At 37.9% G+C, this 14447-nt stretch overlaps 1 protein-coding gene across 5 annotated transcripts in view; it reads right to left on the bottom strand.

Annotated features, from left to right (window-relative positions):
- Positions 1 to 14447, bottom strand: part of LOC106058078 (multiple epidermal growth factor-like domains protein 11) — a 122823-nt gene that overhangs the window by 10992 nt on the left and 97384 nt on the right. For all 5 annotated transcript variants that reach the window (XM_056028992.1, XM_056028993.1, XM_056028990.1 and 2 more), the window contains 6 exons: positions 13912 to 14001; positions 11223 to 11321; positions 9448 to 9546; positions 4841 to 4936; positions 2736 to 2834; positions 1488 to 1586 (listed from right to left, as the gene is read on the bottom strand). In XM_056028992.1, coding sequence (XP_055884967.1) covers positions 1488 to 1586; positions 2736 to 2834; positions 4841 to 4936; positions 9448 to 9546; positions 11223 to 11321; positions 13912 to 14001 — 582 coding nt within the window. The remainder of the gene's footprint in view (positions 1 to 1487; positions 1587 to 2735; positions 2835 to 4840; positions 4937 to 9447; positions 9547 to 11222; positions 11322 to 13911; positions 14002 to 14447) is intronic.

The raw sequence follows: 14447 nt of genomic DNA, 5'->3' as shown, positions 1-14447 counted from the left end.
TTATATATACACTGATGACAAAGTGTGGCGACCTTGTAATCGATTCTCGCTTTCACGGGAAGCCAATGGAGCGTGCGCAACAGCGTAGTAGCAGAATCTTGTCTTGTTTTTCTAAGGACTATTCGTGCTGCGTTGTTCTGTATATGTTGCAGCTGGGCTATTTTGTCATCAGGTATACCTGCTATCATGGCGTTACAGTAGTCAAGGCGGGAGAGTATGAATGCCACAGCTAGCGTTTGTGTTGGCTCCGTTGTTAAATAAAGATCATTTGAAATATAATATGTTAGCATTGCCAGTCTTATCGGAAGCTGTCTTAGTTCGATCATATTGTGGCGGACTGAAAGGGTTAATGTGTGTGCTGCCTACTGACACACATGATTCAGGCCAATCACACAGGTCAGGGGCTGTTGAACAAGGGACATTACTGCTAGTTCACGCCAATATGACCCATGTTGTGGTCAAGTGATCGAGAGCCTTCACGGACTAGCGACGCTGTGTAACAATAGACAGTAGAGTCCAGGACAGCAAGAACTAAGGACTGTGTGCTTCAAAGTGAGTCCTTGAAATTGTAGCTGTACGAGTCTAGAAGTAGACAAGAGAAAGACTTGTAGTGTTTTAGTAGGCAGTTCTATTGTACAAGAAAGCATTTGAATTTGATGTGGCCAATTGTATTGTATTGGCTTTTCATGTAATTGTAAATAAACCGCCACCTTGTTTATTGAAGCTCTTGTTGTCAAGTTCTTGTGTTAGATGTGCTGTTGTGTTTGGCAATGTTTGCAGAAGGCCTGATATAGAAGAACGTAACAATATTTGACTATCGAACATTAACCTCAACGGACAGTGGAGGGAGATACAAACCAAAATGTCTAAAAAGAAAAGCTGGCTGGACAACCTAAAAAATAACTGGCCTTTCTGTTCATATCCTGCTAAGGACCGAGAAAATTGGAGGGATTTTATTACGTAAACTGGAAATATTTGCTCATAATTGTTTGTAAAATGTTTTACATGTTTCGACTGTTCCTTTATAGCTAGCCAGGAAAACCAGTGACTTGGCAGAATTTAAGTCATTGGTTAATATGCATGACTAAATGCATGACGCTTAGGACGTTATCATCTTCTTTTTTGAAGTAACGTCTGTATTATATAAGATAAGATAAGATAAGAAGATAATTTACTTCGTAGTTAAAAAAAACCCTCCCGCAGGACGACGAGTAATGGCAGCGGGCAGGGAATGAACTTGGGGCCATTGAGACAACCGGACGAGAGTCCAGCGCGCATACCGCACGACCAGGTAGCCATCCTGTCACAGGACCCCTTATAAAATCGTGGTTACTATTGGATTGCCATTCAGTTATATATTGTTGGCACTAAAAAAAAGTTTGGTTCTTAAAGTCAGACTAAAGCATACAAATTAAACTATAGCATCATATTAACTAAAAAAAAACTCATACATTTAGTCTTGAAAAGTAAATGTATTGTTTACTTACTGACATCACACCTGACTCCTTTCCAGCCTTTTTGACAACCATCTGCACAGCTTCCGTCAAATCGATTACAAGTGGTACCAGCTTTGCAATTTCCACACTCTGTGAGGAGATAGACATGATGAACAGTGTTTGATGTTAAAAAGATGTAAACGCAAAAAAACATCCTTACATGCAAACAATACATCATTACATGCAACAAAACATCCTTACATGCAACGAAACATCATTACATGCAACAAAACATCATTACATGCAACAAAACATCATTACATGCAAACAATACATCATTACATGCAACAAAACATCATTACATGCAAACAATACATCATTACATGCAACAAAACATCATTACATGCAAACAATACATCATTACATGCAACAAAACATCATTACATGCAAACAATACATCATTACATGCAACAAAACATCATTACATGCAAACAATACATCATTACATGCAACAAAACATCATTACATGCAAACAATACATCATTACATGCAACAAGACATCATTACATGCAACAAAACATCATTACATGCAACAAGACATCATTACATGCAACAAAACATCATTACATGCAACAAAACATCATTACATGCAACAAAACATCATTACATGCAACAAAACATCATTACATGACATAATGGCGATGCCACAAAACATCATTTCACGGCCTTAGTTTTATGCAATCCCCTTTTTGACCTTGTGATCTATAATTCATCTTTTTCTGTGGCCATGGTGTGTCATGTCGCTAGCATAACGACCAAACCGCCTTTAATTTACAAATAAAAATAATACTAATCAAATACTCCGAAAGACAAGAAATAGATGTACATTTCTTATTCCATATACTAAGACAAATTCGTATAAGATCTCTTTTTTTTCCTAGTGCCTTAAGAGAATGCATTAGGTTGAATGAATCAGGGTAACTAACGAACTGGTAGAGTTTAAGTCACTGATAAACATGCATCGCTAGATTGACTCATGAAAATGCGTAGGACGTAATTATCTTCTTATTTGAAATAATAATAATAATAATAATAATAATCTTTATTATCCGTATGGAAATTTGTCTTACAATTTGTGCATTACACCAAACAAAAAACATTATAACTATAAGAAACCAAAGTGTACATTCACACCAGACTCACTCATAATTTACATGCCCTTTTATTCCATCAGGCCCTCCAGCTTTCGTCTGTAATTCATAAGATAAGAAGAAGATAATTGAAGATATCATTACTTACTGTTGCTGCAATCATTTCCCTGGAAACCATCACTGCAGCCTTCGTGACATTTCCCTTCGAATCTCTCACAAGTTCCACGACCAGCACAGTTATGACACACTTGATGCATAGAAAAAAAATAATAATAACAATTATATATATATATGGCTCCTTTTGTCTCGAAAGGCAATGGATGCGCCCAAAATTCTCTCCGGGGCGCATTCCTGGGCATTGGATAAAGGGGTCATGGGTGGCCCATGCGTCATGATCCCTCTCTCGACCTTGCTGATGTGATCCAAAGGAACGCGTCGCGTTACATTTGGCACCAACTCAGTTGCAGAAGCTGCTGGAGGGAATTTCATAGCTGATACTCCCAACGCCTAAGGGGCTTCACTCCTATTTTCTCCTCGAGGTTGTCTCCTGAAGTCTCAGTACCGCAAGGCAGCGGGGGTTTGAAGTCAGAGTACCCCTCTAGATGAACTGCCTTACTAGGCTGACGAGCTCCATCTGCCCAAAGCTCCCGGTTTTGTGGCGCCAGGTATCCGCCTTCACCCTTTCACCTGTTAGTAAGAGCAGTTTCGCCGGGCTTAATATCTAAGCCACACGAGCAGGCCAGGTGCTGGGCTTAGTTGTCAGAGGTTATTTGAGACGCATGCCATTAGGAGTATTTTATAGACAATAGGAGCTTAACCCCATTGAGACCCCTGGCCTTGACAACCTTTGAAATTATAGCTTTTATATAACGCTACTGTCATGCTTATAGCATGCTCAGAGCGCTATGGTCCAATCTCATGTGTGGGGGGAAAGGGTTTTCCGTGCTGCCTTTAGGCGTTCAGTAAACACAAGTCTGCCCGATTTGGGTGTAGAACCACGAGCCCAAGCCAAGTTCAAGCGTACTTAGCCTCTCGACCGACAGTGCCGGTAGGGCCACCTAAAGGGCCTCACGAATGCCACAATGGCACGCATTAAATTGCTAAAGGTTTTATAATATTCTCATATATAAAAGGCTAAATAAGCGTCAAGTTAAATACACCTTTTACAGACTACAGTGTAATACTAATTTAATCTAACACATTTTCAAAAATAATGTAATATTCTACAGCGGTAGACAGTGCTATTAGTAGGCTTCATCTTTTTAGGGCCTACAAACATAGCGATTCAAAAGCAACATAAGGCCTATATATTTCTTATAAAGATGTAGAGCATGCATACAGTTATCGATACATTATTTAAAAAAATAACATAATGATTCTGAGAACTGACAGGCCTATAATAGGAGGACTATCATATGATATACAATTTGTGGGTCGTTCTGTATAGAAATGGCTGGGTCGACTTGGACTCACGAAAATATTGAGCTCACTCTGTGGATATAATACGCCATGCAATGTAACGTTTCAATTCAATTTTACTTGTAAATTCACGTAAGTAAATAAAATAGGTCTAAGATTATTTGAATATCTTAACGATCACGCTTATTATATGCTCTTTCCCTGTTTAAATACCCCAACTCCTCAGAAATAGAAATGTATTTGAAGTACTATGAAAAGTCCGTCAATCATTAGCATTATAGTCCATACAGTACCGCAGAAGTATTGGGCCTACTACTGTATTGTGCTTAATTCTCTGTAAAGTAAAACGCGAAGTTCCTCTTTTAAACCTTGCAATGTATAGGGCAGAGGTTTGGGGTTAGGGTTATCTGTTTCTTTGGCCTACGGTTCACGAGCCAGATTTTTAACCACTCAGCCGCAGCGCCGCCTATTTTTCTATAAGCCAATTGTTTCTTAAAGCCATGAAACCTCAATGCACCGTTACGTGACCCTATAATTAAAGGTTGACTGACTGAGATGAAGCTCACTTAGTGGTGTTATCCAGTGCAAGTGGAAATATCCCTCACACAGTGTAGAATGTAGATAATGTAAACGTTTTCTGTTTCTGAATGAGTCATGTGGTCAGCATGACGACCAACGCCCTTTACAAAATATATCATATGTCAAACTAGGGTTTACTTGGGGGCGCCTAAACCAAGTGTTTATTTGGATTCAAGCTAAAAAAAAAACCACACGGTTTGGAAGCCTCGCGCTTTACCACTTGGCCATCACGGCCTCATTTCCAGAAAGTCTTACCTAAAATACAGTTGTCTCCCCTGAATCCGTCGCTGCAGCCGTGAACACAGTAAGCGTTGCGTAGACAGCTGCCATCTCCAGCGCAGTTGGTACACTCTAAGGGGAAATAATAATGTGATCATTATTTATTTTTTTAAAGATTTACATACTCCAGCAATTAATCGAAATATTCATAATATATGGAGTTACTTTAACTCCTGCATTGGTATTCACTCTCCTAGTCCCGGGGTCGGCAACCTGCGGCTCGCGAGCCACATGCGGCTCTTTGGATGTGAAACTGCGGCTCTTTAGTTCCATACGCAAATATTTATTTTATGGAAACATTTTTTTCAAATAGTTCTGAATCGTTTAACAAGGATTAGGCACTGATTTAATCTCTCAGCCAATTGTACTCGCTTTTCACCACACCCGTTCCCATTATACGTGTCGCAACTGTTGTCAGTCCGTCGGAAGCTCTCGGCCGTCGTCGGATGTTTCTATGTAGGTTTAAATTCGCTTTCGACGCAAGACGTATTGGCATCATCACCACTCGCTTTGGCTGTGACATAGTTTTTTGTTTCAAGTAAATGAGTTAGAAGCGATTATCTTCTCAAAGTTAGAAGCAATCTATAAGTAATGCTAATATGACAAGCTTTGCGTTACCACTAGAGATTGCACAAAAAGGCAAACCATTTACAGATGGTGAGTATGCCAAAGACAGCTTCATACGTGCATCTGAATAACTGTTTTGTGTTTCAAAAACAAACATGAAATCTTGAAAAAAAAAAAATCAAAGATTTGCCACTATCCGCTAAAACAGTACAAGATAGATTAGCTAAAATTTTTTCAAATGTAACATAGTTGCTGGTGGTTGATGTTCAACTTTCTTCTGTCTTATCACTTGCTATAGCTATATGAGTCTTGCCAGATAAAAGACACGGCACAAGTTGCCCATTTTGTCAGGTATATGTTTTCCCAAGGTCCAAAAGAACTTCTAGGATTGCTACCGCTCTCAGGACAAACTAGAGAGGAAGATATAGCGAATGCCTTGCAAAAATACCTTGAATACAATAAGATCGATTTCAATAAAATCGTTTAAATAGCAACTGATGGAGCCAGAAGTATAACAGGAAAAAATAAAATGGTAATAACGATACATCGAAGCTAAATAAACCGCGTAATCTTACGTTTAACTGAATAATGCACCAAGAAGAGCTTTGTGCCCAAAACAAATTCGGCCTAATAGTTGAGTTCATGAATCTGATAATCAAGACTGTTAACAGCATCTTGTCAAAAGCACTCTACTATCGTCACTTTAATTCTTAAAACGAAATGGAGACTCAGTATTCCGAGCTCCTTCTGTCCTAAAAAGTGCGATGGCTTTCCAAAGGTTGAAACTTTTGCTTTGTGCTTGAATGAAATACATACATTTCTAAATGAAAAAGGCATTAGTCACCCTGAATTAGAGAACGACAAATAGTTTCACAAATTTTACTTTATTGTTGATATAACAGAGAAATTAAATGAGCTGAATCTAAAACTGTTTTGATAGAAGAATTGGTTTGTTTTGAAGAAAAATTAATTCTTTTTGCAGAAGATATTCAGAGCGGTCAATTACTTCATTTTCAATGTCAAAAGAAGTATCGCAATAAAATCAGTGCAACTTTTGACACGATTTACTTCAGCACAGTTATAAAAAAAAAATCAAAGTTGAATTATCTCACAGATTAGAGCAATCCAAAACCAATCTAGCATTCCAAGTAAATCCTCTCAACACAAATAGTAACGAAATCCACATTGATGTATTTGAAATTGATACTGGATCTCTAGACATGCAATTGATCCATTTAAAAAGTAAAGCTTTGTGGGCTGGAAAAGCATGTTGGAAGACTTGGAACTCTATAAATGTTTGTACATAGCGCATCAAAAGTGGACAGCTTTCAAAGGATTGTCGCGAGTTGATTTGGCGCATGAAATAATCTTCTAGATTGCTACAGTGAGGTGAAGAAGTTGGCATTTGGAGTGCTGACTATCTTCGGATCGACATATTTGCTTAAGAAAGCGTTCTTTTGCATGAATATAATTAATAGTAAAGTAAAAATCCAACTAACAAATGAAAATTTAGAGTCGACTTTGAAACTAAAAACAAGTTATGAGCCAACCCAAATGTATCCCAACTTTCTAAAACCATGCAAAGCCATGGCTCCCACTGAATTTGTTTGCTCAATTGTTTGTTATTGAAGTACAAGTTAGTGTTGTAAGCAAATGTTTAACTGCGCAAGTTCGTTGCGTGATTAATTTAAAAAATATCTAATAATGCCATATATATATATTATCTAATGTGTTGGGAAAAGCACTACTTATATATGAATAAATAGATTCGTTTTTTTATTAAAAAAAAATAATTGTGTGAGTACTATTTAATTGGCAAGAAAAAACTTTGCGGCTCTTTAGAAACTTAGAAATTTCGTAAATTGTAATTTTTGGCTCTTCCGACTCAAAAGGTTGCCGACCCCTGTCCTAGTCCACACTATGTATGGTACAGAAGTATAAAATTATTTATTACAAAAATATAGTAGGTAAAAACGGTGGATGGCCCCAGAACAGTGTTTCGCGAGGTCTTAATAGGTGTGCCATGAACTACTGGAATAATTAACTGGTAGGCCACCACGTGAATTAATTTCTTTAAAAACATAAGCAAAGTGTTCCGCTAAATACTCAGAATGGGCAAAGTGTTCCGCTAAATACTCAGAATGGGCAAAGTGTTCCGCTAAATACTCAGAATGGGCAAAGTGTTCCGCTGAATACTCAGAATGGGCAAAGTGTTCCGCTAAATACTCAGAATGGGCAAAGTGTTCCGCTAAATACTCAGAATGGGCAAAGTGTTCCGCTAAATACTCAGAATGGGCAAAGTGTTCCGCTAAATACTCAGAATGGACAAAGTGTTCCGCTAAATACTCAGAATGGGCAACGTGTTCCGCTAAATACTCAGAATGGGCAAAGTGTTCCGCTAAATACTCAGAATGGGCAAAGTGTTCCGCTAAATACTCAGAATGGGCAAAGTGTTCCGCTAAATACTCAGAATGGGCAAAGTGTTCCGCTAAATACTCAGAATGGGCAAAGTGTTCCGCTAAATACTCAGAATGGGCAAAGTGTTCCGCTAAATACTCAGAATGGGCAAAGTGTTCCATAAAGGAAAAAAAGTTTGGAAAACATTTATTTATAGCAAACACTTCCATTAGAAGATATATTTTTTCATTCTTTTTTTTCCCCTATCATATGCACAGTTCGTTCAGGTCCATTTTGTTTTAGTGACGTGAGAGAAAGTGTCTTTCCGTGAGAATGTTACCGCTCAGCTCTGCTCGAGTCAAACTTCCAAGCCCCGTCTAAATTTGGATTTTACACGCTTTTTAAACATTTTGTTTAGCTTGATAGAATAATGAGAATTTGTAAAACCAAAAATTATTCTAATTTTCCGTTATCCTCCCCCCCCCTCCTGTGACAAAGTGTGAGTTACTACCGCACTATGTATCATGATTGAACAAGGTAAATAGAGATGTGACTCGAGTAAACGAAGATATGAAACTGAAAGCTCAATTGAACAATTAAAATGGTGTCAAAGCTAGATTTTAAAATAGAATGGAGTCAAATGTTAATATAGTATTGGGGTCAAAGCTCAATTGAACAATTAAAATGGTGTCAAAAGCTAGATTTTAAAATAGAATGGAGTCAAAGCTAGATTTTAATATAGTATGGGGTCAAAGCTCAATTAACAATAAAAATGGTGTCAAAGCTAGATTTTAAAATAGAATGGAGTGAAAGCTAGATTTTAATATAGTATGGGGTCAAAGCTCAATTGAACAATAAAAATGGTGTCAAAGCTAGATTTTAAAATAGAATGGAGTCAAAGCTAGATTTTAATATAGTATGGGGCCAAAGCTCAATTAACAATAAAAATGGTGTCAAAGCTAGATTTTAAAATAGAATGGAGTCAAAGCTAGATTTTAATATAGTATGGGGTCAAAGCTCAATTTAACAAGGGGAATGAAGTCAAAGTTGGATTTAACAAAAGAAAAGAAGTCAAAGCTCAGTTTAATAAAGAGAATTAAATTAAGGCTTGATTTAACAAATGGAAAGGATTCGAAACTCAATTTTACAAAGGGGATGAAGTCAAATTGAGTCAAGGCTTGATTTAACATAAAGAATGAAGTAAAAGCTCTGTTCAAGAAAGAGAACGGAGTCAAAGCTCTATTAAACAAAGAGAATGGAGTCAAAGTTCAGTTTAACAAAGAGAATTCAGTCAAGGTTCTAAAAACAAAGGGAAAGGAGTCAAAGCTCCATTCAACAAAGGTAATGTAGTCAAAGCTCTATTCAACAAAGGGAATGTAGTCAAAGCTCTATTCAACAAAGGTAATGTAGTCAAAGTTCTATTCAACAAAGGGAATGTAGTCAAAGCTCTATTAAACAAAGGGCATGTAGTCAAAGCTCTATTCAACAAAGGGAATGTAGTCAAAGCTTTATTCAACGCAGAGAATGGAGTCAAAGCTCGACTCAACAAATGGAATGAAGTCATAGCCTTATTTAACAATGAGAGAATGAAGTCAAAGCTTGTTCTAACAAAGACTTACCATCGTCACACATTTCTCCCAGGTATCCCGGCTTACAAGCCCAGTTGCAATGCCCAGTATGCTTATCACACGTGCCCGTGTTGCCGCAGTTTGGACAAGCTGCAACAGTTATAGAAAATCAGAACTTTTAGGGCCTACATTTTCTTTAAGATACTGTCAGGAGTGTATTAGTCTAGGACTCTATGGTAATCTAAAGAATAACATTAATTTAAATCTTGTATGAAGATGTAGATGTACGTAGCAGTACGGGTCAAGTTTGTCGGGGTAATGTGACAACACTCTTGCTTCAAGTAGCTTTGAGCTTCTACAGAGAAGAATATAAGGGAGATAATTAAAAAAATTTAATTTAGGTTCCGTACTGCTTGAAAAGCTATATATTGAGATAGCGAGAGAAGAGACAATTGTTTTTTTTTATTTTTTTTTTTAGAGAAAACACACAATTTGTGTATAAAATGATTCACTTATCTTAATAATATACATTTATTTGTAGATTTAAACCAATTTTTATTTTATTCCCTCCCTCCTCTGGTATATTGACCGATTGCAATATGTGTAAAAAAAATGTAAAGTCTATCTCTGTCACACCGAAGTAGATGGCGACAAGAGACCTTTTCATTTGTATTGTCTTAAGAATAATTTTCATGAGGTTATTTATAATACTTGTATATCAAAGATTCTTTGCCGCATCAGTACTATTTGTTTTCTTGAGGTTTGTATTAAGAATTTGTAATAGCATCCAAAATAAGAGGAATCCATCCAGGTGGCGCTACAGCTCATTGGGAGCTCTGCCCTCCTGCAACACGTCCGTCCATTCAGATCTCTCTTGAGATGTTCGTCTTTATGCCCGTACCCATAAATTTTAAACTAAGAAATAATAATAATAATAATAATAATAATAGGAACATCCTCGTTGCCTGCCAGAGGGCGGTACATCACCAGAAAATTCCTCAGTGGAAACTGTTAAAGGGACTACGACGAATTTTCTTTCTCTTTAGCGAAACTCTACCCTGGCAGCGCCAGAGAATGACTACTCGTTCATTTCTAACATAATAATAATAATAATAATAATAATAAATTAAACTTAATTGTCCGAAAGGAAGTGTGTGCCTTAATATGTAATAAAAAAATCATGAGTATTTTTATCAGGTTTATTTTTGTGCTGGCAAATGTTGTCTCATTTTTTCAAGTGTATAACGTCTTTAGTTTGTAGTCTTCTATCCTGTATTATCTCTACAACTGAAGGAGGCCAAGAAATGGAACTTACTGGTACAAAGCGTCAAATCATGAATACAAAGTAACAACAAAGCAACGACAAAACAACGACAACACAACGACACGACAAAACAACGACAAAACAACAAAACAACGACAACACAACGACACGACAAAACAACGACAAAACAACAAAACAACGACAACAACACGACAAAACAACGACAAAACAACGACAAAACAACAAAACAACGACAACACAACGACACGACAAAACAACGACAAAACAACAAAACAACGACAACAACACGACAAAACAACGACAAAACAACGACAACACAACGACAAAACAACGACAAAACAACGACAACACAACGACAAAACAACGACAAAACAACGACAACACAACGACAAAACAACGACAAAACAACGACACGGCAAAACAACGACAAAACAACAAAACAACGACAAAACAACGACAAAACAACAAAACAACGACAAAACAACGACAACACAACGACAAAACAACGACAAAACAACGACAAAACAACGACATAACTTACTTAATTGACAGCTCGCACCGTACCATCCAGGTAAGCAGTCATCACATTGTCCGGTCACTTTGTCACATGAAGGGTCCTCATTATTACAATCCCGGCAAACTGTTGTACAGTACATTTAAATACTCAGTGACTACAAATACCTTCTAAGAATCGCTGGACCGAGACATATTACTGACACAACATGATACAAACAAAACGGTAAAATATGATTCAAATGATACGAAATGATGCAAAGAAAACATTATATTACTATTTTAGAAGGTAGGAAAAAAATGATACAAGATTATACAAACAAGACAATAGAATAAGATTACAGAAGGTAGAAACAGAAACAGAAGGATGATATGTATAGAAACAGTAGGATGATAGGTATAGAAACAGAAGGATGATATGTATAGAAACAGAATGATGATAGGTATAGAATCAGAAGGATGATATGTATATAAACAGAAGGATGATATGTATAGAAACAGAAGGATGATATGTATAGAAAGAGAAGGATGATATAAAAAGCTGATACAATATAATCGTCCATTGTTATTCCACATTCGCTTTTCAGGGGGGGCTGAGGGCTACACACAGCGATTTGGGGCCTTCTCCCTTTTCAGTTCTCAAAGCTCGTCTCTAAGAAGCTTTATTGTGTTCTTTCGTTACCAAAAGGTGGCAGGGTCAAAGTTGAAGGTTTTTTGGAGAGGCTCTGAGGGGTGTCCCTGAAACTTTCTCATTTGTCCGCCTTGTGCTGTTTTTTTGTTTTTATTCTTTAGCTGGCTATAAAAGAGTCTTTTCAGGGATGCCGAGTTATCCATTCTTGGCCTGCCCATAGCAAATAAGACTGCATCAGGATTGTCTGAAAGATTTACAGGCCCGCTCTTTGGTTGGACTTCAGAATCAAGTCTGTGGTTCAATTAGTTTTTGGCATGTCTTCTGTCTACTGTCCACGTTTCTGAGGCATAGAGCAACGTTGGGAGGACGACAGCCCGACAGACCTCCTCACTTAGTACTTGTGGTAATACCTCGTCTGTTCCAGACGTTTCTGGACAGTCTACCATAGCCCTTTGCGACACGTAAGTCGATTTTATTATCGACGTTTATATTTCTGGTGTAACGGGTGTATGTGCAAGTTGTGATTAATGTATTTCTACCGTACCTTGATAATAATCCTAGATGCTGGGGTATACTGTATAGTGCAGTGATGCCCAACCTAATTCGACCTGCGGGTCATTTAATTTTCCAACACTCGTCTCGCGGGCCACATGACCGAAAAGTTACAAAATTAAATGAACTGTTCTAAAACTATTTTACCAGAACCCCCTAAATTTGGAAATACATTCATGTGATATTTGACGATTATAATAGCTTAAAATGTTAGCAACAGTGTGGGTGCCTTTAAAACCGACACATTTTCTTGTTTCTTTTTGGGGAATATTCCCATCAATCCTCCAATCTCTATTTGTAGTTAATCAATCTTTTAATCGTAGTTCAAACCAAGTATGCCCCATATTTATTTTATAATGTGATGCATATGTTGTTGTTTTTTTTAAACAGTCACACTTTCTTTATACAACAAAGATGTTGGCTTATTGTCATGTTCACAAAAATTAAAGATCCGGCCAACAGTTCCTGGTAGATTCTACATTCCCTGTTCATAAACGCACAAATGTTAAAGGTCATGGTATCAGTCCATTCAGAAAAAAATATGAGAGCCCTAAAGTAGGTGAAGATACATTTTTCAACCTTATTTTTTTTTTAGGAGGGGGGATTTTCTTCACTGTGCCGGCGTTTCGGCGGGCCGGATAGGACCACGTCGCGGGCCGGATGTGGCCCGCGGGCCGTATTCTGGGCATCACTGGTACAGTGTATTACATATGCGCGTACAAACCAGAAATATACATCGTCACAAGAAGGATCAATGCACAGTAACTAAGTTCACTCAGAATGAAATAGAATAGGGGTTCTCAACCTGTGGGTTGCGACCCCCTTGGGGGTCGATTGACGATTTGCCAGGGGTCGCCTAAGACCATCGAAAATATGGATTGTTATTGTCTATTCTTCTATTGCTGTATGTGTGTGTGTGTGGGGGGGGAGGTCGCGTCACAGTGGGGGATTGTAAAAGAGGGTCACCGAGCTTAAAAGGTTGAGAACCGCTGAAATGGAATAACGAACTTTAATACAGAATGGGCCACATTCCAGTCAGTAACGAAATAAGATGTTATACCTTTGAGAGCCTAGACTGCCCTAGACGTAACTATCCAAACACTCGACATAAATAATCTCTAACCCAACGCCTATGTCGTCACTGATATGTCGCGTTCAAAGTGTGTCTACTACAGTGCGTCTCTAGACTAAACTAAGTGCCTAGCACTTAGACCTGCGAAGGTATGTAATCTATCCGATAACCAAAAAAAATAAATGCAGTGGATAGATTTAGAGCATGGAATGGGTTTGCCTGAGCTAGCCAGGAAAACCAGTGACTTGGCAGAATTTAAGTCATTGGTTAATATGCATAGCTAAATGCATGACGCGTAGGACATAATCATCTTCTTTTTTGAAGTAACGTCTGTATTATATAAGATAAGATAAGATACCTTGGCAGTACACTCTTCAGAATCGAAAACATCGATAAATGATACAATAAAAGGCACGGTGATGCCAACATGATAATACAGGAGGATACAAAACCAGTGCTTACTTTCATTACACGCGGGTCCTTTGTAACCCTTGGTGCAGCTGACTGAACACAGACCAACATGATTACACTTCTGAGGACAACCCTGACAGGCTAAAATATACACTGAACATTGACATTTTTATAACATTACAAATAAATGCGATTACATTGTATGTAATTTATGAAGTATACGGCGTGGACATGACAGAAGCTTTACGAAGGACGAATTCGTCCACAGGAAAGGCTATAAAGATCAATACAGGCGCCGTTTTGAGTTCATCCATTATGGCTTTAAAAAATGGTCTATGTCTATCAATAAATTCAGTCTCAAAGACTAAACAAAATAAGGAGCAGGAGGTGATTAAAGTTCCCCTTTCACACTTTGGGGTATATAGTGCAGATAATGTACAGGTCATCTGTTTCTATGGCCTCCGGTTAACGTCAGCTAACGAGGGTGTCGTGTGGCCAGCACAACGACCAACAGCCTTTTCTTTCAACTAATGTCAGGTATCCATTAGAGCTGGGAGACAGAGGCACGTGACAGAGCATCATGACGT

The sequence above is a fragment of the Biomphalaria glabrata genome, chromosome 5, assembly GCF_947242115.1.
Source record: "Biomphalaria glabrata chromosome 5, xgBioGlab47.1, whole genome shotgun sequence".
Lineage (NCBI taxonomy): Eukaryota > Metazoa > Mollusca > Gastropoda > Planorbidae > Biomphalaria > Biomphalaria glabrata.
The sequence above is the reverse complement of the archived record's forward strand: the minus strand, read 5'-3'. Positions and strand labels throughout refer to the sequence as shown.